This window comes from Rhea pennata, chromosome Z, assembly GCF_028389875.1.
Source record: "Rhea pennata isolate bPtePen1 chromosome Z, bPtePen1.pri, whole genome shotgun sequence".
NCBI lineage: Eukaryota > Metazoa > Chordata > Aves > Rheiformes > Rheidae > Rhea > Rhea pennata.
This window is the reverse complement of record NC_084702.1, coordinates 19,607,419-19,626,613: the sequence shown is the minus strand read 5'-3', so window position 1 is coordinate 19,626,613 and position 19,195 is coordinate 19,607,419. Positions and strand designations below refer to the sequence as shown.

Genomic DNA, 19,195 nt, shown 5'->3' with positions numbered 1-19,195 from the left:
CTATTTTATGTCACGTTTTCCGTACTTGACTGTTTTAGGATTGAGTTAAAATGGAAGGTGAATTGCAATCTTATTTAATACCGCATGCACATGTGTACGATATTCAGCCTAGACCAGAGTCTGGTTTACTTTTTCATTGTTGAATTTGAATCATACTCGTTGGGAAATGAAGGGATTATTTCAAGATGAATTTGAACACATAATCTCTGGCATTAGTCTACTCCTTCAGCCTGTCTTCAAGTGATGCACAAAATGGACTTCTGTTTTCTGTATACTCTGTTTCGCTAATACTAGGATCGATTCTATAAAGAATCATTATTTTCTTACACTGAAAAGAGTAAGTCACCCTGAACTAGTGTAATTTTTAAATTGTGACACGAAATTTTCTACTTCTGTATCAGCTCATATGCTGGCTCGCTTTGTGCCTTAGAGAGAACATACCACGTGCAACTGCTAATTTCTTTCTTTATATCTTGCATTGCTGATAAAAACTAACTAAATCCGGATATTCATATCTGATGTTGTTGAAAGAAAGTGCTAAGTAAATCTATGTAACTGAACTATTATTGATAGCTGGATACTGTTTTTAATTCTGCAGGTTGGAGACAGGATTGTTAGCATCTGTGGAACATCTACCGAAGGTATGACTCACTCCCAAGCTGTTAGCCTCTTGAAGAATGCTTCTGGCACTATGGAGTTGCAGGTAAAAAAAAAAAAAAAAAAAAGTGACATTTAGAATATTCTTTGTGGAAAGGTCATATTGCAAGGAAATGTGGGAGAGGCAGTGGGTTCCCAATGCATGCTTTTGCTTCTTGGAATTTTAGCAAGTGGTCCTTTTTATGTAAGAAATGAGACAAGTTATGATGACTGTAGCTTTCTGAATGCCATTTTGTTGGCTGCTATATTGAATTGTTTGTGGATCAGCATTCTCATTTTACTGGCATATGAACTCTGTTCTTAGGTTGTAGCTGGAGGAGATGTGAGTGTCGTAACTGGTCAGCAGCAGGATCCACCTACATCCAATCTTTCATTTACAGGGCTAACTTCGACCAGCATTTTTCAGGATGATTTAGGGTGAGTATTACAATATACAACTTCTTCTGCCTCTTATTTTAAGTGGGACCTCACCTAAAATGCTTACATATTCTAACAAATCATTACCAAATGAATCGTTTATCATAATCATAGTGGACACACTTGGTATACATGGCACCAATAGGTCACATACCCAGTATTACATTTTTTTCCAATAAAATTCACTGTGCTGCTTTTTGCTCATCTGTAGAGTTACAGTGTCATTTGGTTTATTCTCCTCTTCCTTGTGCCTTTGTAACTGAACTTAGGTGATTCACCCAAAATATTTTTTCTCAGACTTCAATATCAAAGTCCAGGTAATACATATGGTTCCTTCCATACTGTGCTTTCTAGCACTGAACTATCAGAAACCTGTAACTTCTAACTTCGGAATACTGCAAGGCAGAGCTCTTGCTGTTGCTTAGCAAGTTTTATCTCAAACTCTATGATAAATCTGAGGTATTTTTCTTCTAGGAATAGGAAAAGAGAGAATGAGGTTCTTAAGTCACACAAATGTACTTCAGAACACAGAATTTTAAGAAGTTCTTATAACCAAAATACATTTACGGAAATATACTATGCCTGTACACGGTCTGTTAAAATACATATATACAAACATACAACCATGTATCTAAAGAGGAGAAGAGCACTTAAACCTTGCAAAATAGCTGTTGTGGCCATTTTTAGGCTTCTTTTAGCAAGTGTTAGAAGTTTCAGGATTTTAAAAGTAATTGTTTGTTATGAATTGTACCTTCTGTTCTTTGAGGTTAGAGATGCTGGTATTGCATCTGTATACGGCTGGGAAAGCACTGCTAAAGGAGCCTGCCAGCAGTAATTATATTGTGAGCTGGGTGGAAAAGGTATGAAAGGAGTGCGTAAAACTAGCTAAATGAAGGCCTTAGACAGAATTAGTATTTTACACGGATTAAAATGTCCAGCACATTGTGATTAAGACATCTGTAATTACAATGGAAAGCAAAATGTATTACTTAATTTGAAAGGAACGTTTTGTGTTGAGTATGCTACATGTCAAATCTTAAAATAAGAGAATGTAAAAATACTGTTCTTTCTTTTCTTTAGACCTCCTCAGTACAAAACCATTACACTGGATCGAGGACCAGACGGCCTAGGCTTTAGTATTGTGGGGGGATATGGCAGTCCCCATGGAGATTTGCCCATTTATGTGAAGACAGTATTTGCAAAGGTGAGTGAGTGTAAATTTGTTCAATCAAGCCATTCTTTTGTTAGTTCTCAGCAGCCATTTTCTTAAAGCATGGCCTGAGTTTGAGGCCAGACTATTGCTAGCAGTTTCTAACTGCTTTCCTTGCTAATACAAGTGCTGTTCAAAATGTGTTTGCACCATTTGAAGGAAGATTCAGAACTTCCACACTGTGCATGGCAGAGTCTGTTTCAACTCTCAGGTGCTGGAACTGTGCACATATTTTGAAAAAAGAAAAAAGCCCACACCTTGTACTGAGATTGTTTAGCTTCAGGTAGTGGATAGGACCATTTTATTTATTTTGACTGAGGGTCTGAAATGTAGACAAAGATAAAATAATGGAAATCAGTCCTTTGGAAAAGTTCCTGAGCAAGCTGCTTCGACTGCCTTGGAGATAGTCCTGTCAGCAAAAATGGAATCAAGTACCCCAAACTTTTATGGTAAGTCAAAATACAGGGCTGGGTTTGATTACCAAATTTCTAATACCAGTTGCTGAAACATTTGTCAGAAAAAACCTTACTGTTACCATTCCAGGGCTTAAAAGTTATATTAATTAGACTGGAAGGGTTGTAGGAGCTTGAAAGTCCTGTAGATCCAGCTTCAAGAGGAGATTCAACTTAGAGAAGGCCAGGGCACAGTGCAGAGCATAGAGACCATGCTGCTGTTGACTATAGTCAATAACACAGCATCACAGAAAATAAAAAAGGTTAATGGGCACTAAATCCATCCTATTAAGGCCATAAGGACAGCATAGCAGGGAGGGAGGAATACATGAGTCTGCAATTACGTATTGTATCGTTGCAGGGTGCAGCAGCAGAAGACGGACGCCTGAAGAGAGGGGATCAAATCATTGCTGTGAATGGGCAGAGTTTAGAAGGGGTCACCCATGAGGAAGCAGTTGCTATTTTAAAAAGGACAAAAGGAACAGTCACTCTGACCGTTTTGTCATGAACCAGCTGCTCAGAGAAGTAGGGTCAACAAGACCTTACTATTTACATTCCACATAGCAAAGAGAATGGAAGTGTTTATATAGCCTTCTTGTTCTTCTGGCTTCTTAGGACCATGTTACTTCACTGAAGAAAAATAACATTTAATCATATTTTTGTATATGATAGAAGTATTTGTCTTACGATTAGAGCACTGGGATGGAGTTACGTCACATCTATGGTAAAGTTATTTTTTCCTTGTAATATTATGATGGTGACTTGTGATCCACCAAAAAAAAAGTTTGATTTTTGATTTAATAACCATACAGAGAAACTGGAATGTTTTTCTCAGAGGCTTTGAATATTTGAAATATATGGGAAAAAGTTTGGATAAAATAAAGTCATCAAGTCAGTAAGGGGATGGCAAGGGCAAAACTTACCAAGCAGAAAGTGTAAGATTATTGAAGAAAGAAAGTATTGACAAAATATGGAAGTTTTGGAGGAGACAGAGAAGTAGGTAGTATGGAGGCAGATGATTCAATAATTTAGATGATTATTTGCATGATTTCACAATGCCCAAGTGGAAGGAGCTAGGAGGAAGAGCTGGCTTTTCTGTTTGTGTTGTTTTGTTTCATGTTTTTTTTTTTTTTCCTAAGTCATGGTGTATCCAACAAAAGGAAACTATTCTTTTTAGTTTCACTTACCTTTTTTTTTGGGGGGGGGGGGGGACAAGGGGGAGGCAGGGGAGGTGCTTCAAAGGGAAGGGAATTGTACTCAGGACTGAAAAATCTGTTTACCAGCGGAAACTTTCCCTGGTAAACAAAGAGAGCCCAACAACTGCAGTATTAGAAGGATTTAGAAGGATTTAGACTTTTCTTTTATCATAGTAGTATTTTCTAGCCTGTGTGGGTCTGCAAGTAACCTTCCCAATGTAAAGCGTGTGCAAGTGAGATCTGTCCTTTTCCAACATGCAAGATAAATTCAGTATCAGCACTGAAGTTCCTAAGAGCTGCTTGAAGCAGAAGTATGAACAAGCTGCTCAAGGCAGATTTGCCTTGGTGCACTGAAAGCCTTACAGATATTCGTTGAACTAAGGTGGAGGAAGTTAGTGTTACAGCTGTAAGTAGCAGCAAAGCTAGAGCCAACCCTGAGTGAGGAGGGCTAAAACTAGTAGCTGGAGGTGGGCAGAGAGCTGGAGACCCTCACAGCAAGGGATGGTGAGTGAGAGACCGTCGAGAAAGGTTTTCCTGCATCAGCATCAGGAATCAAGCTGAACGGGGGGTCAAGGGCCACAGACATTATATTATTGATATTATCACTAATTTATCGGACACTAATATACAAGCCAGTGTCTGGTAAGTAAATGCAGGTATGGAGTTCTTCGGGCAGCACCTTGGTCAATAAATGTATCAACATCCTCGGCTTCCTAAGAAGTTGGGATCCTCACTAAAATGTTTTCCCAAAACCTTACTCGCTGAATTTCTGTAGCTTTGCCCTTGCTGCTTTGGCAGGGAGCTCTTCAGCTCGTATGAATCTTGGAGATAATGCACACTTTGGCCACAATTTGCCTTTCTACAGAAAAATTCCATTAAGACTTCTGATGGAGAAAGACAGATAGCTAATTAGGATGCTATATATGCTTGTAATAGCAAGGCCCTTTGTGTTAATTAGCACAAACATTGTAGCAAGAAGGCCAACGTCAGCTGTCATTTAAGATAAACCACTGAACTCAAAATGCAGGAAATGGCTCAGACCATTATTAAACGGATATGGAAAAGACAGAAGACTAGCATTTGTTTTAGTGGCAAATAAAAACAGTATTAGGAATATCTGTGAAATAATATTAGCAAGTAGATCTAAGTGGATTAACTAAAAAACCCTCTTTGTCTCATTAACTGTTCTAGAAGCTACAGTGTGATAGCCTATGATGAAAGAAAACAGATGATATCATTACTAGAGGCTATGGTGATGAATTGGTCTTCTGTACTTATTCCTGGTTTAGAGTGAGAAATGCCTACATTAGAGTATGTAAAGTTACTTTAAATAGTATCTATATTTGTAACAGAAGTAGTGTACAGTTGTTTTATTACTGCTGTTGTGTCTAAGTGGAGGATTTAAATGAATAAATATGAAACTGTCAGTGATGAAAAAAAGTTGCAGATGTGTTTTTGGCTGCTTCACAATGATATGCTAATTTTGTTCATTCTGTTGTGAAAGGTCAATTCACAGCAAAAAGTTAATGATGTTACTTTCTGTTTGGAACTTAAAGCATCTGCTAGAAATAGCTTTATTTGGATTTTAAGATTTTGTCTTAATTCCCCAACTCCTAGCAAATCCATGAGACCAGGTATCAGACTGTCTGGGAATGAATACGAAGTTGACTTACTATTTTAAAACATAGAACATTAACAGTTGAAGTCCAGACTGTTTAAAAAGCAGCCCTTAAAGCGTTGGGGATCAAAAGAGTGAGGCGTGCAGCCTGGGCAGAGGCTTTTGGCTGTGACCCACACCTCTGTGTGAGAGTGCAGTGCAGGACCCCTGGCTTCCCCAGCCCCAGTGTGGAAAGCATTGCATGTGCATGTTGCATGACCCCTACTTTGCTGGCTGCCACAATTGGACCATGAGGTATAAAAAACTTTGCAAACCTAGGAGTTTTGATTTTCTTTGTTGTAAGGTAATCAGTGCTACTTTCATATCACATATCACTCTAATCCTGCAAGATGCTGAGTACTCTGGCCCTGACTCTGCCAAGTTCTCTGGTTTGGGGTGTGTATTGATTTTTCATATGACTGTTAACTACAGGATTTGACAGGACTAGAGCTGAAGGGCCTGGCATCTTATAGGATAAAACCATTATCTGTTCAGCTATCCAGTCTTTTATTTTAATTCAGTGCTAACTTAGAGTGATACTAATAAATCTGCCACCTTTTTTTGAGTTTGAGTCTGGACTGAGGACAGCTGGTGTAGGGGTATACACAAACTCCATTCCTTGGCCCTTGGGAGGTATCATTGGCACAGCTGCTTGCCTGGTGATTCCAGAAGGGAAATCCCTGCTGGATCTTATTTCTGGGTTAGCTTTATGGAAGCATTGGTAATGATATTTTCCAGTTGGAGCAAAGGGTGGGAGTTAGTAGCCATTGAAGATCACCTTATGCAGTGTATTTTTAAAAGAAGCAGCTGTATATTAAGTGGATCCTGACAGAGAGTTGAATAAATACATCTCTATATATACAAAATTGTATTCTTTGTTCGCAAGTGGCAAAAAGATTTTTTTTTCATTTAGTGATAGAAATTTGCAAATAACATGCAAATAATATTTGCATAAATATTTGCAAATAACATGGAAAAGCTGTCTCTATTATAGTGTCTTGCAAAGTAAGCATTGTTCCAAAGAGACATTGAAAATAGACGAATGGTACAACCGTATTCCCCCTTTATTCTTGCAACTGTTTGAAACTACTAAGAATAGAAAAAGTTTGTTAGTTCCTTTACAAGTGCTATTAAAACTGTGTCCTTATCACATTCAAGACCTGCAATATATACACAAGATAATTTTGTTTCTTTCTGACTTGTAGACCCTGCATCTTTCTGCACAGCTGTGTAGGTCTTGATTCATTTTATTCCATAGTCAACATTGCAGAGTTATTTGTTAGCTTGTGAATTTGTGCCACAGATATTCAGGAAAATCCAGACAGAAGCAGGTTTTACTGGTACATTTCAAACACTTGAAAATAGTATGCGTACTAATAGGAGATGATACCTGAGTAAGTTTAGCTTCCTTAACTTTTCCATACCTTTTCTTTTTCCCTGTGGTATTATCTTGCACAATATTAAAGTTTCTACTCTCAATTAAAGAGGACATTTGAAATATGGAGAAACATGTAGCTGTTGCTCTTGTCTGGTTGTAGAAAGAAGAGGAAGGTAAAACTAATCCTGCTGGCTGCCTACATCTCAGGTGAAGCAATTGGAATTCTTCAAACTAGATTATTAATTTTAACTCAAGACATTTATTAAGTTGCAGCAGCAAGTTTTTACAAAAAAAAACCCTCCTTTACAAGGAGGTTTGCATTAAGACTCATACAAAACAAATTTTTTTCATCTAAATACTTTGTAGTCACTCCACGTTTTTGATCTTCATATAGTTTAAATATTTTTTTTATTACATAGAAGTAGCATTTAGATAATCTTGAAAAGGTTTTATCTGTGTTTGTTCTTAGCTGAGAGTGCTATATTGGATATTTTAAGTACTTGGAGTTAGATATTATATGTCCAGTTTACCCATATATAGCCAAATGAAATGAAAAGTTTTTTTTAAAGATAAGAGTTTTAGATTTGTCATCCTTCGTTCATGTTTTCTTGTATTTCACTATTTGGCTGTGCGTTATGATTAGTTAAGAATACACTTCGGCTGAGCAAGATAGGCATTACAGATAAAAGGGAATAGCATTTTAGATTTTGCACAAATTCACTTGGCAGAGTAGATGAAATTCTATGCTTTCAGGAGAAAATGTTCTTTCTGAGTATTTCTGTGGGGTGCGGGCTACATCTTTGAGACTCTCAGCACTAGACAACAGAGCTCGCGGTTTGGTGAATCTTCATAGTGTTTTTTTTTACACTCCTAATTCTTCATATCACAGGAGGGAGCATGTTACAAGACTGGGAGGGTGGTACCTGAAGAGTACATTTTCAGAATGCCTTTTCTCAGGTTTCCCTTACTGCACGCAGAACAGAGATAACTGGGTCTGAGTTTCATGTCGGGCACTGTGCACCAGTGTTTAGGCAGAGGTACATAAAAGGTCTCTGTGCTGCACTTCACAGCTCTGGACGTTCAAGTACTTCATCACCGTAGAGATTCTGCAGCCTCCAGGTCCAACACTTTTGAGTTTCCCATTATTGGGGATTTTACAAAAATCAGTGGGCAGATGAGAGCAGCACCTGATATAGTTGATGGAAAATGACTTAATTTCCACCTGTTTAGGGAGAATCTTTCTGACTGAAACTGTTGTAGACATACATATTTCAGTTTGGCTTGAAAAAAGTCATTATTTACTCAGTATTAAATGTGAATGTGTCTACTATTGTGCAGAAAAGTCAGTGTTGCAGGTGAATTATATAAATATCAATATAGTCCTAATGATTACAGCAGTATGTCCTGTCTGGGCAAGTCCTGTCTGTGACAGGAACCACTAAGAACAGCAGATAATGATCGTTGTCATATGGGGAAAGTATTAACCTTTGCTACAATGACAAAGAGCCGAAGATGATTAAAAGTGACTGTTTATTTTTGTCATGCTTTTCTGTTAACTTCAGACCAAACACAAGTTACTCTTTTTTCCCAAGCTTATTCTTTTTTCCAAGTTTAAAGTGCTTGCAAAAAGCTAATAAGGTATTATTCATGTGAAATTCTTTGAATGAAAAAAATAATCATAGTTACAGACAGATCATTTTTGTTGCCTTGGTTGGATATCTACATAAGTAAGTAGTGAAGGAAAAGTCACTCTTAATGTTAGACTTCTCCTGGATAGTTCAAGCAAATCCAGACTGAGTTGGGGGCTTCACTTTTGCTAGTTTGTTATTCCAGTAGAACAAGAAACACATTTAACAAAATATGTTAGTGTTGTTTCATGGTAATCTTAAGTACTGGAAAATACTAGCTGCCCCTGCAGAGCTCTGCAGATGGTGCATATTAAATTGTGCAGCCTACTAGTTTTAAGCATATCTGGGACCATCTGAGATCACAGTGCCTATGTGGAGACCCTGTTCCTGCTATCACTTGGCTTAGGCTGGGGAGGCTGCATTCTCTCAAATGGCTCTGTAGATCTTCAATTGAGACAACAAAGTTTTACATATTTACTTTTGCACTTTACATAGGACTTGTTTTTTACTTTGAGTTAAAAATGCTTTAATTATTAAAGAGACTGGGTTTGATTTTTTCTCCTTTCTGCATGTATCTGGATGATTTACTCGTTAAATTCCCATATTCTGGCTAAATACTGTAGCTACTAGTCTTAGGTTATCATAAAAAAGTTCCAGCATTTCCTTTGCAACTCACATTTTAACAGGAAATAAGGTCCAGCATTGTTTTAGAAAAATTGGTTTTTGGTTTCTGTTGTTCTGTCTAATGAGAAATTCTAAGTTTTTGGTCCCAAGTGGACAAAAGCTCAGATACTGTTTGATGGAGGCACTTGCTTTCTGAGAGGTGTGGTAGTTAGAAACCCACTCCTGAGCATAGCACTCCATGTTTCCCTCCATGATCGGATTGTGGCCCTACCGAACACTTTCCCAAATGCCATGCAGATGTCTACCACAAAGCTGGGGAATTTTACTTGCAATCCTAGAAGCCAAGAAGACCAAGAATGTTTTGGCTTTCATTCCAAGATTATGTAAAGGACCTGCATTTGTTCCATATTTATCTCTAGCTCTGTCATATAATTTCAACCATATATGTAAGGAAAAAATCATTTCCCCAAACTCAGTGTGTTTTCTAACCAAATATGTTCTAGCATCATGCATGACAATTATTTAAGAAGAAATATTTGCGGATGCAGTCTCCCAGTGAAGCTTTTACATCTTACTCAGCACTGATAGACAACAGTGATTGCCTTTGTGTTAAGTTTTGCATTACAGAAATTTATGTGAGACTAACAAACAAAGCATTTCCAATAAGTATAAATCTCTTATGGCCAAGAAGCTGAATTGCTTGAGACAAAGTGGGGGCTTCCTGAGCTGAAATGGACTGCCTATTATGACAAGGCCTGTTCTTTTTTCAATCTGGCCATATCTTCCAGGAAACAATTTGGCTTTTATTAGGGCAAACTGCAGCTGACCGTCAAAATTCAATCTGTGCATTCTCCTGCCCTCTTAGAAGAGGCCTTTTTATTTTCTGATTACAATATCTAAAGCTGGAGAAAAAACTACAACTGGATCTTTGCCTATAAATACAGATTTATGGAAATTCAACATTTAGTAGAAATAACACATTAGTGACTGATTTGTTGCCATCATCTGGTATTTTCTTTTTTCCAGCATCAGAAGTCATAGACTATTCAAAGCTGTTTATTTTGCTAGAAGCCAAACCAGTCCTGTGTGCACTTCTTTATTGCTTATTCCATTTTGATTCATGTGTGTCTGGTGAGCAGTTGCATATCAAAAAATATTATAGAAAAAAGTTTAAACTTTTTATAAAAACCTTTTTTTTTTTAAAAAAAAAAAAATCTTTTCAAAAGTATTATATAAAAACCCTATATACATACATATGTACACACATATATATATAGTGTTAGGGTTTCTTGTGAATAGTCCTGGATAGGTGCTAATTGTTAAGCCTGAAGATAGTTTTCCACACATTATTTTTTTATGGAACAGTCACAGTAGGTACTTGTAGTCGTCACAGGTTGAAGAATGAGTATATTCCTGCTAGTACTTTCAGGGGCAATGAAATCCTATTTAAAGTTGAAAAATATTTGGATCTGGGGTTACCAATTCAATATTTCTGGGGCTAAGAGAACCTCTAAAAGTGTGAATCAGACCCCAGGATTCCTCACTGGTAATAGTTCTTTATTTAGGCTCATGTTAAAAATCCTGTGTTTTAGGTGTAGGGGACTGTTCCTTTTATATATTATTTTTATATATATATTTATATAAATATAGGCACTGAACTCAGCGTTACTCAGTTCGTAATTTGACATCTTTACTCATTTGTAATTTTCAAGTGTACTTATACATATCTTTCATTTAAGCTTAAGCCTTAATCTGTTGGCCAAATAGGCAAATCTCTTTGTTCTAGCCATTTCATGTGTCATCTTTTGACTGGGCCTAAAAGTAGCAACAGCTTTGAGGGACCTTAGTTTCTTTCTTAATGCCAAGTGGAAGATAAACCAAGCAAAACCTCTGGCAATAAGCAGCAAACAGACAAAGGATACTTGCTGGCGCCTGGCAGGCTGTTTACTTTTCTCTCGTGTGAAAACTAGCTGAAATTACCTCCAGTCTGAACTTCCAGTTCAAAAGTGAACTGCAGCAGCGGAGGGGAAATGCTCACACGTTTAGGCACAAGTAGGACTGGAGGTAGCCACCCACAGTCAAGAGAAGCCTGTCTGCATGAGTATTTCTTCTCTAGCCTGGTGAAACAAAAAATGTGCTTCTGCAGTCTGGTGCTGGCGTGTAGCCAGGAAATTTGGGTAAAATGAAGCTTTGTGGAGAAGTCTATTTGTCTTTAATCTGTAGCCCCACAGGTACTCCTTGAAGTCAGACTAGCTGTGGATGAGGGAGCTAGCTTTGTCTCTAAGTGCACAGGTCTCTGTAGCTGCATTTGTATATGTTAATCATTTTCACTACTAGCCACTAGATAGCACTAGAGAATCAAGGAAAGTCTGAAATAGTATGGGATTCAAAGATTTAAAGCAATTTCAAGCACTCCAAAAGCAACAACCAATGAGTCTGTGCTTAGTGTACAGCTCTGATCAGCAGCCTAATGGAAATTGTTCAGTCAGGAGAAAGTTATTTTAACTTCTGATGTATTTAAAATGTCCACACTGCTGTATTCCAAAGCAAAAGGAAATAAAATATAGAAGTAGAGAGAACACTACCCTCATTTCAGCCCTCTTTTTAATGCTCTTGATCATTATTGAAGGCCACAGGCTTCAACAGAATTTGCATTAAGCCTGCAATGCTTCATATGGGCCTTCACAAAATTATGAAGTGCAATTATGCCTCCAAAAACAGATCCACAGGACTTTTATTTTTCCTCAACAGAACTTATTTATAGAGAAGGTTAAAAAAAAAAAAAAAAAAAAAAAAAAAAAAAACCACTATGCCTGTCACTTTCTGAAAGTTTTCTCCAGTACTTGAAAAATTATCTGACATTTTTAGCTTCCCCAAAAGTATTTAAAATGGTAAGAGAAATCATTATGGACCATTTCTGTGAGAAGCCAAGAACTGATGTTTTTAATCTCTATGAAAAGTAATAAAGATGCAGCCCCCAATTGCTTGCTAATAACCTTTCAGTAAACCCATACGAAATACTCTTTTTCTAGGGGCAAGAGAAGGATAAAAAAGTCATGAAAAAAAAGGCATGGGTTACTGTATTCTTGTGATGTGCGTTTTCACAGGTGTCTCTGTTTCAAAACATATGACATCATACACTCAATAATTTTTGATCTGAGCATTCCTACATAGGTTTTCTGGCAGTTCTGAGGAGTGCACACAGGTAAGCATGGTGCTGTGCAAGATAAGAAACTTCTAGTATAATCTTCAAAAAATAAATTCCTGCTTTAGTTTCAACATACACTGTGAGTAATCACATATCCTGCTGTTATTTATTAACAGGGTTTGTATACCCAAATGCCACATCCTACTTTGATAAAGTACCTCAGGAGTTCATGGCAAGAACCTCAGATTTGAAAGTCTGAAAGTCATGATAGTGCATGGATAGATAGTTACATCTCCTAAATGCTTGTCTCAAAGGGCAGATCGATAATCAGCTCAGGGCATGTAGCCCTTGTGGGTTGCTTCTGAAGTTACATTAAATAGACTAGTATCAAAGCATGCAACTATACTGGGGCTAATTTGCTGTAGGCATGCTTCATCTCAGGTACACTGGATTTCAAGGACAGCAGCCTTGACTGTCACTGACAGAAGCTAGGATTCCCAGCAGACTGAGTTGATGAACATATGAACTCTCTCAGCTAGTAAGCTCTTTCTTCCAGAAATGACAGCCTGTTATCAGAAGATGCATGGGCAGTCTCTGAGGTTTGCTCACGCATATAGCACATCCAGAATATCATTACTCACAGCTTTCTATAGAAATTCAACTTTTCCCTTTAGTATGGGAGGAGAGTGTATGTTTAAACATGATAAGAGATTTAACAGCACTAAGGGCTGATCATGTATTTCTCCGCAATTTAAATGAGGAGTTTGCAGTCCATCTTTTACCTCCCACACCATTCCCTCAACTCCAGCTCAGAGAGCTGAACTTTCTTGGTGATAAGAGTCAAATATGCTAACACAGAGCTCAGCAGGGTTGATCAATCACACTTCTAGCCTGCTTGAGGCACTCTTCAGTAGTGGACAGCTATTTGCAATTGGCAGGTTTGTGAAGCAGTTACCTACAGTACTGCAAAGTGGACTAACATTATAGTGCAGCTAAAGCAAGATTAGCGACTGACATTGTACCATAAATCCTTCCAGCCTCTTTGTAGCCTTATTTATTTATTGCACATATAAAACTATACTAAGCGTGCCCTGACTATGACTATACTTCACTCTGAAATGCAGTTGATTTTACAGGGTTTGTTCTGTGATTCATTTCAATCCAAGCGCCAGTAGCAGGGAAGCTGTTTTTGTAAGTTCTTTGAAAACAAGTTTGAGCAAAACTGATCTTTATCATCTCCTGTTGAAAAGGCTGCACTTACTGAATAGTGAGCAGGCCAGTTAAATTTTAATCTGGGTTACATAAAGATTGTTCTCAAAGGAAAGCAGCACATATTGACATTGTTCTCACACCCATTAACTTCCAACCAGAAAGTGAAAAGGCCAAAAGATATATAAAACCTCTATGTTTGTGCGTGTGTGTGTATGAGTATGTGTTTCTGTATAAATATATATATAAGTATCTATCTATCTATCTCTCTGTATAAACAACTTCTAGCTAGGTTATGATAGCAAAACACGAACTCAGTTGTTTCTGCAGCATCTCTGCCAGCTTGTCATTTTTGAGGGGAGCAGAAGGTAGAGATTATCTCTTGCAGGATGAGTGTTAAGTAATTCAATATCTTTATGAGGAAGAATCCTTTTTTGGGAGACCTGCTGCCAGCAAACTGAGATTTTTTCTCACATAAAATTACAAGGGTAGTGGGCTTGTGCCCAGAAGCCTAGGCTTCTCTGGATCTAGAAAGATTCCTAAGAAAATATGAAAGGATACAAAAGAAATATACTCAAGCAAAGAACAGTATGCATTTAGCTTATCATTACAGGTGATAAAACTTAGCTGAGTTGCCCACATATATTTCCAGTCAGTTGTAATGTTTAAAAGCAAGTGATGCTGGCTGCTATGCTTTGTGAAGAATCTGGAGTTACTGCAAGAAGGGAAGCAACTAATGAAACTCTGCTTACACACATGGCAAGATAAACCAGCTAATGTTTTTAAGAACTGTAGAGTTGCACAGTTGTATCCTAGGAAAAAAAAAATGAGAAGACAGACTGGTGCATTAGACCTTTGACTGGATTTCTGAAGTTGTTCATTTTCTACAGTGAAACCCGAAGCAAGGGTTTTTCCAAGTAAGTGACCTCTGGTCTTTAGTATTTACCTTAAAGTATTTACAAAACTTATTTTTAATTTGTGTTTAACAAAAGGCATAATTTTTTGGTAGGGAGTTTACAACACAGAAAAACTGTTCTGAAATCATGCTTTAGGATATTTTAACATCTAAAAACATGTAAGTTCTATACTGTTCTAAACCCAGAGGTCATTTACATACTGGAGATGCCTAATATCTACATCAGAGAACTTTCAGGTTTGTGAAAATGTACCCGAGATAATAAAATGACCTGAGACCTCCCATTCCCTGCTTAGAAACCTGCCATTAGCATTAGGTCTGGCTTGACATACATACAAAATTGATTCTTAAATCACCACAGGAAACATACTCCTTGATTCACTTCTCGCCGCAGGAATTAAGTATCAGTCAAAATCCTACGAACACTGCTGTCGCTGGAAGGTGAGTCAGCCAGGCTGCAATGGCCTGCTGCTGGGTAAAATAAGGCCAGCTGAGAATGATATGCTCACCAGCAACAGGACACAAAACATCTCAAGAACTGCAGCGGAAAACTTTTCCTTACCTCATTCACTCTGAGTTTTGGGGAAGTTACTAATCCTCCTTTTCAAACGAATCCAGTCCCTAAAGTCAGCCAGGTGGGTACGGCTGTTTGTTAAATGTAATGAAATACCCAAATTATGGGTAGTGCAGTCTTTAACTGTGGGAAAGGATCAGAGCACAGAGGAGTTGAAAATAGGAAGATGACCCTTATGTTGTCCTAAAAGCTGTGTCTTGTTTGGAAGCTTGAGCGAGGCTCAATATCTGGTCCAGAAAAGCCATGTAAAATTGTATGGCTTGTGGACTAAAAATAGTTGTGAAAACCACACTTCACACGTTCTATTAGTAATGATTAAACCTAGTTTCCCCTTCAGTGTGAATGTGGTTTCAAACTTGCTTGCACTCAAGTTATGTGAGTAGTGGCTTGCTTTTCATTTCTTAATGAGGAAAATATGCCAGATGGAAGCAGAAGAGAGCCTGGAAAAGAGAGACTCCCTGTCAACAAACTGTGTGCTTCAAAAAAACAAGAAGATGTGAAGGAAAATGGTAGAATAACGCATAAGTGGTAGTATATAACTAATTAGTTGCTGATGACCCAGAAAGTGATGATAAACAAAGTTATCTGAGTGTAAACCTCACAAGCTAAAGCCTGTTCTGTCCTGTCTCAGGTTGGGTGCGGGCAGGCTACGTATTGCCTTTCTAGTGCTTTGTGTTCACTCCTCTGTGCTTACAGTCCAAGTGTCCAGGTAAGGTGCGGCTCAGAGAGATGAGGAAACTTCTTGCCCAGATATTTGTGCTCACTACAGGTACGCTGGGAAATCTGTGCTCTGTTACTTAGAGTCAGTGAGATCTGCAAGCAATCTCCTTTCTGGCTTGCTTGAACAGCAAATTTAGTCTTCCACATGCTTTCCATACATATCAGAGGATTAGATATGTGCATTTAGATTCTTAAAGCCCTAAAATCAAGCAGGACCCAGCTGGGGAAAAAAGAAAAAAAAAAAAAAAAAAAAAAAAAAAAAAAACTATCTCTTGTGAAGTGCGGTTACGTAAGAAAAATCAATATCTAAGAATACTTTAGCACTTAGGAAAGAGATAAAGCTAACTGAGGACAAACAGTAGCTAAGCTGCAGTGTGGCTAATGTTTCAAGGTAAGCTCAGTCCTAAAGGGAAATATAATGTCTGCTTTATTCGGAGACTTCTAAACAGATAGGTGATATGAGAAAAGAGATCTGACTTTCAGCTGGAAACAGTTCCCCCTCCACTAGTATAATTACTGTTTCCCTCTTGCTTCTTTCAAAGAACTATAATTACCACTTTAGCAAATAAACCTTGTAGAGTGAAGGCAACTGCAGTAAGTAACTGTCTTTGCATTAGTGATTAAATCAAGTTTTGAAGTAGATTTAAAAAGCATAAATTTGCTTTGTGACCAACCTAACTAACAGTAACACACCCTTTACCATGTGCTCAATGAAAGCTCCCAGGACTCATGTTACAAATATCTCCTGGAACAACTTTGGACAAATGGTCAAAATGCTTTAAGGAATGCATAGTCAAATTGATGGTATAACAGCTTCTTAGCCTTGTAGTGGCCAAAGCAAGTGCTTATTTTGCATTTTATATATATATATATATATATATATATATATATATAAAAAATATTTTTTATATGTATATATATATATATATATTTAAGCCAGAGTATAATTGTGATGTGAGGCTTACCATGTAATTCAGTACCTAAAAGGAATAGATTCAGGTACTTCTTTAGGAAGAAACCAGTTTACACATCCTGATAGAATATAAACTAATTATACACACATACACACGTGCATACACACACACACACACACGTATAGTTTTATGCATATATTTAGTTTTATATATATATATATGTATATATATATAAAATTAGTTAGTTAGTTAGAGTTAATATTTTTCTGAATTACTTCCCTTTCGTAATCATAATGAGTTAGGATCTTCAGGTAGCTGGTTCATGGAGTTTTGGATGTTTCTCAAACAATCTCTCATTTTACCATTTAGTTAGTATTTATGTGCATGTGCGTGTACATACACATATATATATATTTGTATGCCTCTGTGTGTGTATATATATGAAATGTATATATACATATATATACATATATACATATATATATGTATATATACACACACACAGGCATACACACACATACACATCTAAGACTAAATATTTTAATGTAACCAAGACAAACAAGATGGATAAATAGGATATGTATATATTCCATTCCAATGTTGACAGAACTATTAAATGATAGTAGATAAGAAATGCCATTGAAACGTACATCCCTACAACATGTGGATTCTGTCACCATCAGGCCCTTGCTTTAGTATAAGTCAGAACCATTTCACAAATCTGTCCCCAGCTTAATGCATTAACTCACTGTGATAGATCATAAACAGTCCCTGACAAGTGTCATTCTGGCTCTTTGCCAAATATTGGTTACCTTTTCTTTGACTAGGAGCCATATTTATTCCCACTTACACTGAGTCAATCAAAAATTTTAGCTATTTAGGGTCCTCCCCTAATGGGCTTCAAATACAAGATTATAATGTAGAATTCATCCTGGTGAGGTGTATTTGCCTGTCTATATCCAAAAGGCTGCAGCTCATTGCCAAACGGAGGACTGATTGGAACGGCAGCAAAGGCCAGATTTTTAGAGGTTTGTGGGTCAGAATCAATGCCTTCTAGTCTCTCTGAAAAGTCAGGGGCGGTGAAGGAGCAAGCGAGAGGAGCCAGGCTGATGAAGCCTGCAGCTGCATTTCGCACAGAGCGAGCGGAGGCAGCGCAGACGTCAGCGCTGCTGAGGTCCGAAACGCTGCGCGTTTCCTGGGGAGGAAGCAGTGCCGGGCTGCTGCCGGGCCAGAGGACATTCCAAGCTCTGTGCTTCAGCCTAATCTTATCAAGTGCTTGGTTTCACTTCCTGCTCAGACAATAATGTTTGCTCTCTGATTCAGGTCAGCATTTCATAGATCAGAGCAGCAGATATGCAGGGCAATGGCAGCTCCACTGAGCGGTTGTCCCCCTTTCTGAATCACATCCCTTTCCTAACCAGAATGAGTTAGGACCTCCAAGGAGCTGGTGTGTGGAGTTTTGGATGTTTCTCAATCTTTCATTTTAGCTGCAGTTGACTACTACATTCTGCTCTGTTAGGCTAATGCAAATTTTGGCTTTCTTGCTCTGCCCTTCGTTCTGCTTTTCAGCAGCTGCAGAGCATGGCAACAGTGGTTTTTCAAGGGTTGTTAGCATTGTGTGTCATTTTGCCCTGATTAGCCCTGAAGATCTACAAAGATAATTTAGAGAAGGTCTAGTGAAATGGAACAACGTTCACCAGACTGTTGCTTTTGTGGTCAGTGCCTTGTGATGTTGTTTCTCATGCTTCACTTTTATTTACCAGGTACATCAAAGGAAGATGATAGATTTTCTTTTTGCTCTCATTTCTCTATGAGTGGTCATAGAATCACGCATTACTTTCTATTTTCAGTTAAACATTTCTAAGATAGTAAGACACAGATTCTAAATTAGATTTTTGAATCATAGATAATGAGATATATATGTACTTTTTAACTGTGTTTCCCCACATCTGATTGCTGCTAAATACAGTTAAGCAATATTTAGAAACATAGAGCTGTATAATGCAGATCACAATGTCTCATCATAGACTTTCTTGAAAACAAAGTGGGGGAGAATATTTCAAAAGGTCAAAAGGCCTTACAGATTTTCTTGTTACAAACCTTCAGATAATTTCTCCAAGCACCAAACACCTTCAAAGTGTTTGCTCTCAGCAGCTATCTAGCTTCCTTCTCACTGCCATGGGTATATATTTCCATGTTATTAAAGCTATTCTCCACCTTATCATCTTGTACATTTATTTATTTTGTTGTAGGAAAACATTGCATTTCAATACCCTGTGACAACTTTAAAAAAAATATAGTGATAACCTAGAATCTAGAAAGCATGGGATCAAGACCTTTTGCTTGCCAGGTGCAATGTCTGTGCCACTTGGTGCTGTGCAAAAACTGTTGTAGATCAGTGTGGAGAAACAAACCAGTGTATGCTGGACAGCAGTAGTATCACTTATTCATGCCAAATTGATATTCTTCTGTTCCCTGCGTGGCATGATGCAGCA

The 19,195-nt window shown here is 37.7% G+C and overlaps 1 protein-coding gene across 14 annotated transcripts in view; it reads left to right on the top strand.

The window, feature by feature from the left end:
- The window catches only part of MPDZ (multiple PDZ domain crumbs cell polarity complex component), a 96,321-nt gene extending 92,385 nt beyond the window's left edge, over nucleotides 1-3,936 (top strand). For all 14 annotated transcript variants that reach the window (XM_062600407.1, XM_062600405.1, XM_062600408.1 and 11 more), the window contains 4 exons: nucleotides 599-703; nucleotides 962-1,074; nucleotides 2,155-2,278; nucleotides 3,098-3,936. In XM_062600407.1, the coding sequence (XP_062456391.1) occupies nucleotides 599-703; nucleotides 962-1,074; nucleotides 2,155-2,278; nucleotides 3,098-3,244 (489 nt within the window). In that variant the 3' untranslated portion in view covers nucleotides 3,245-3,936. The remainder of the gene's footprint in view (nucleotides 1-598; nucleotides 704-961; nucleotides 1,075-2,154; nucleotides 2,279-3,097) is intronic.
- Nucleotides 3,937-19,195: the final 15,259 nt, after the last annotated feature.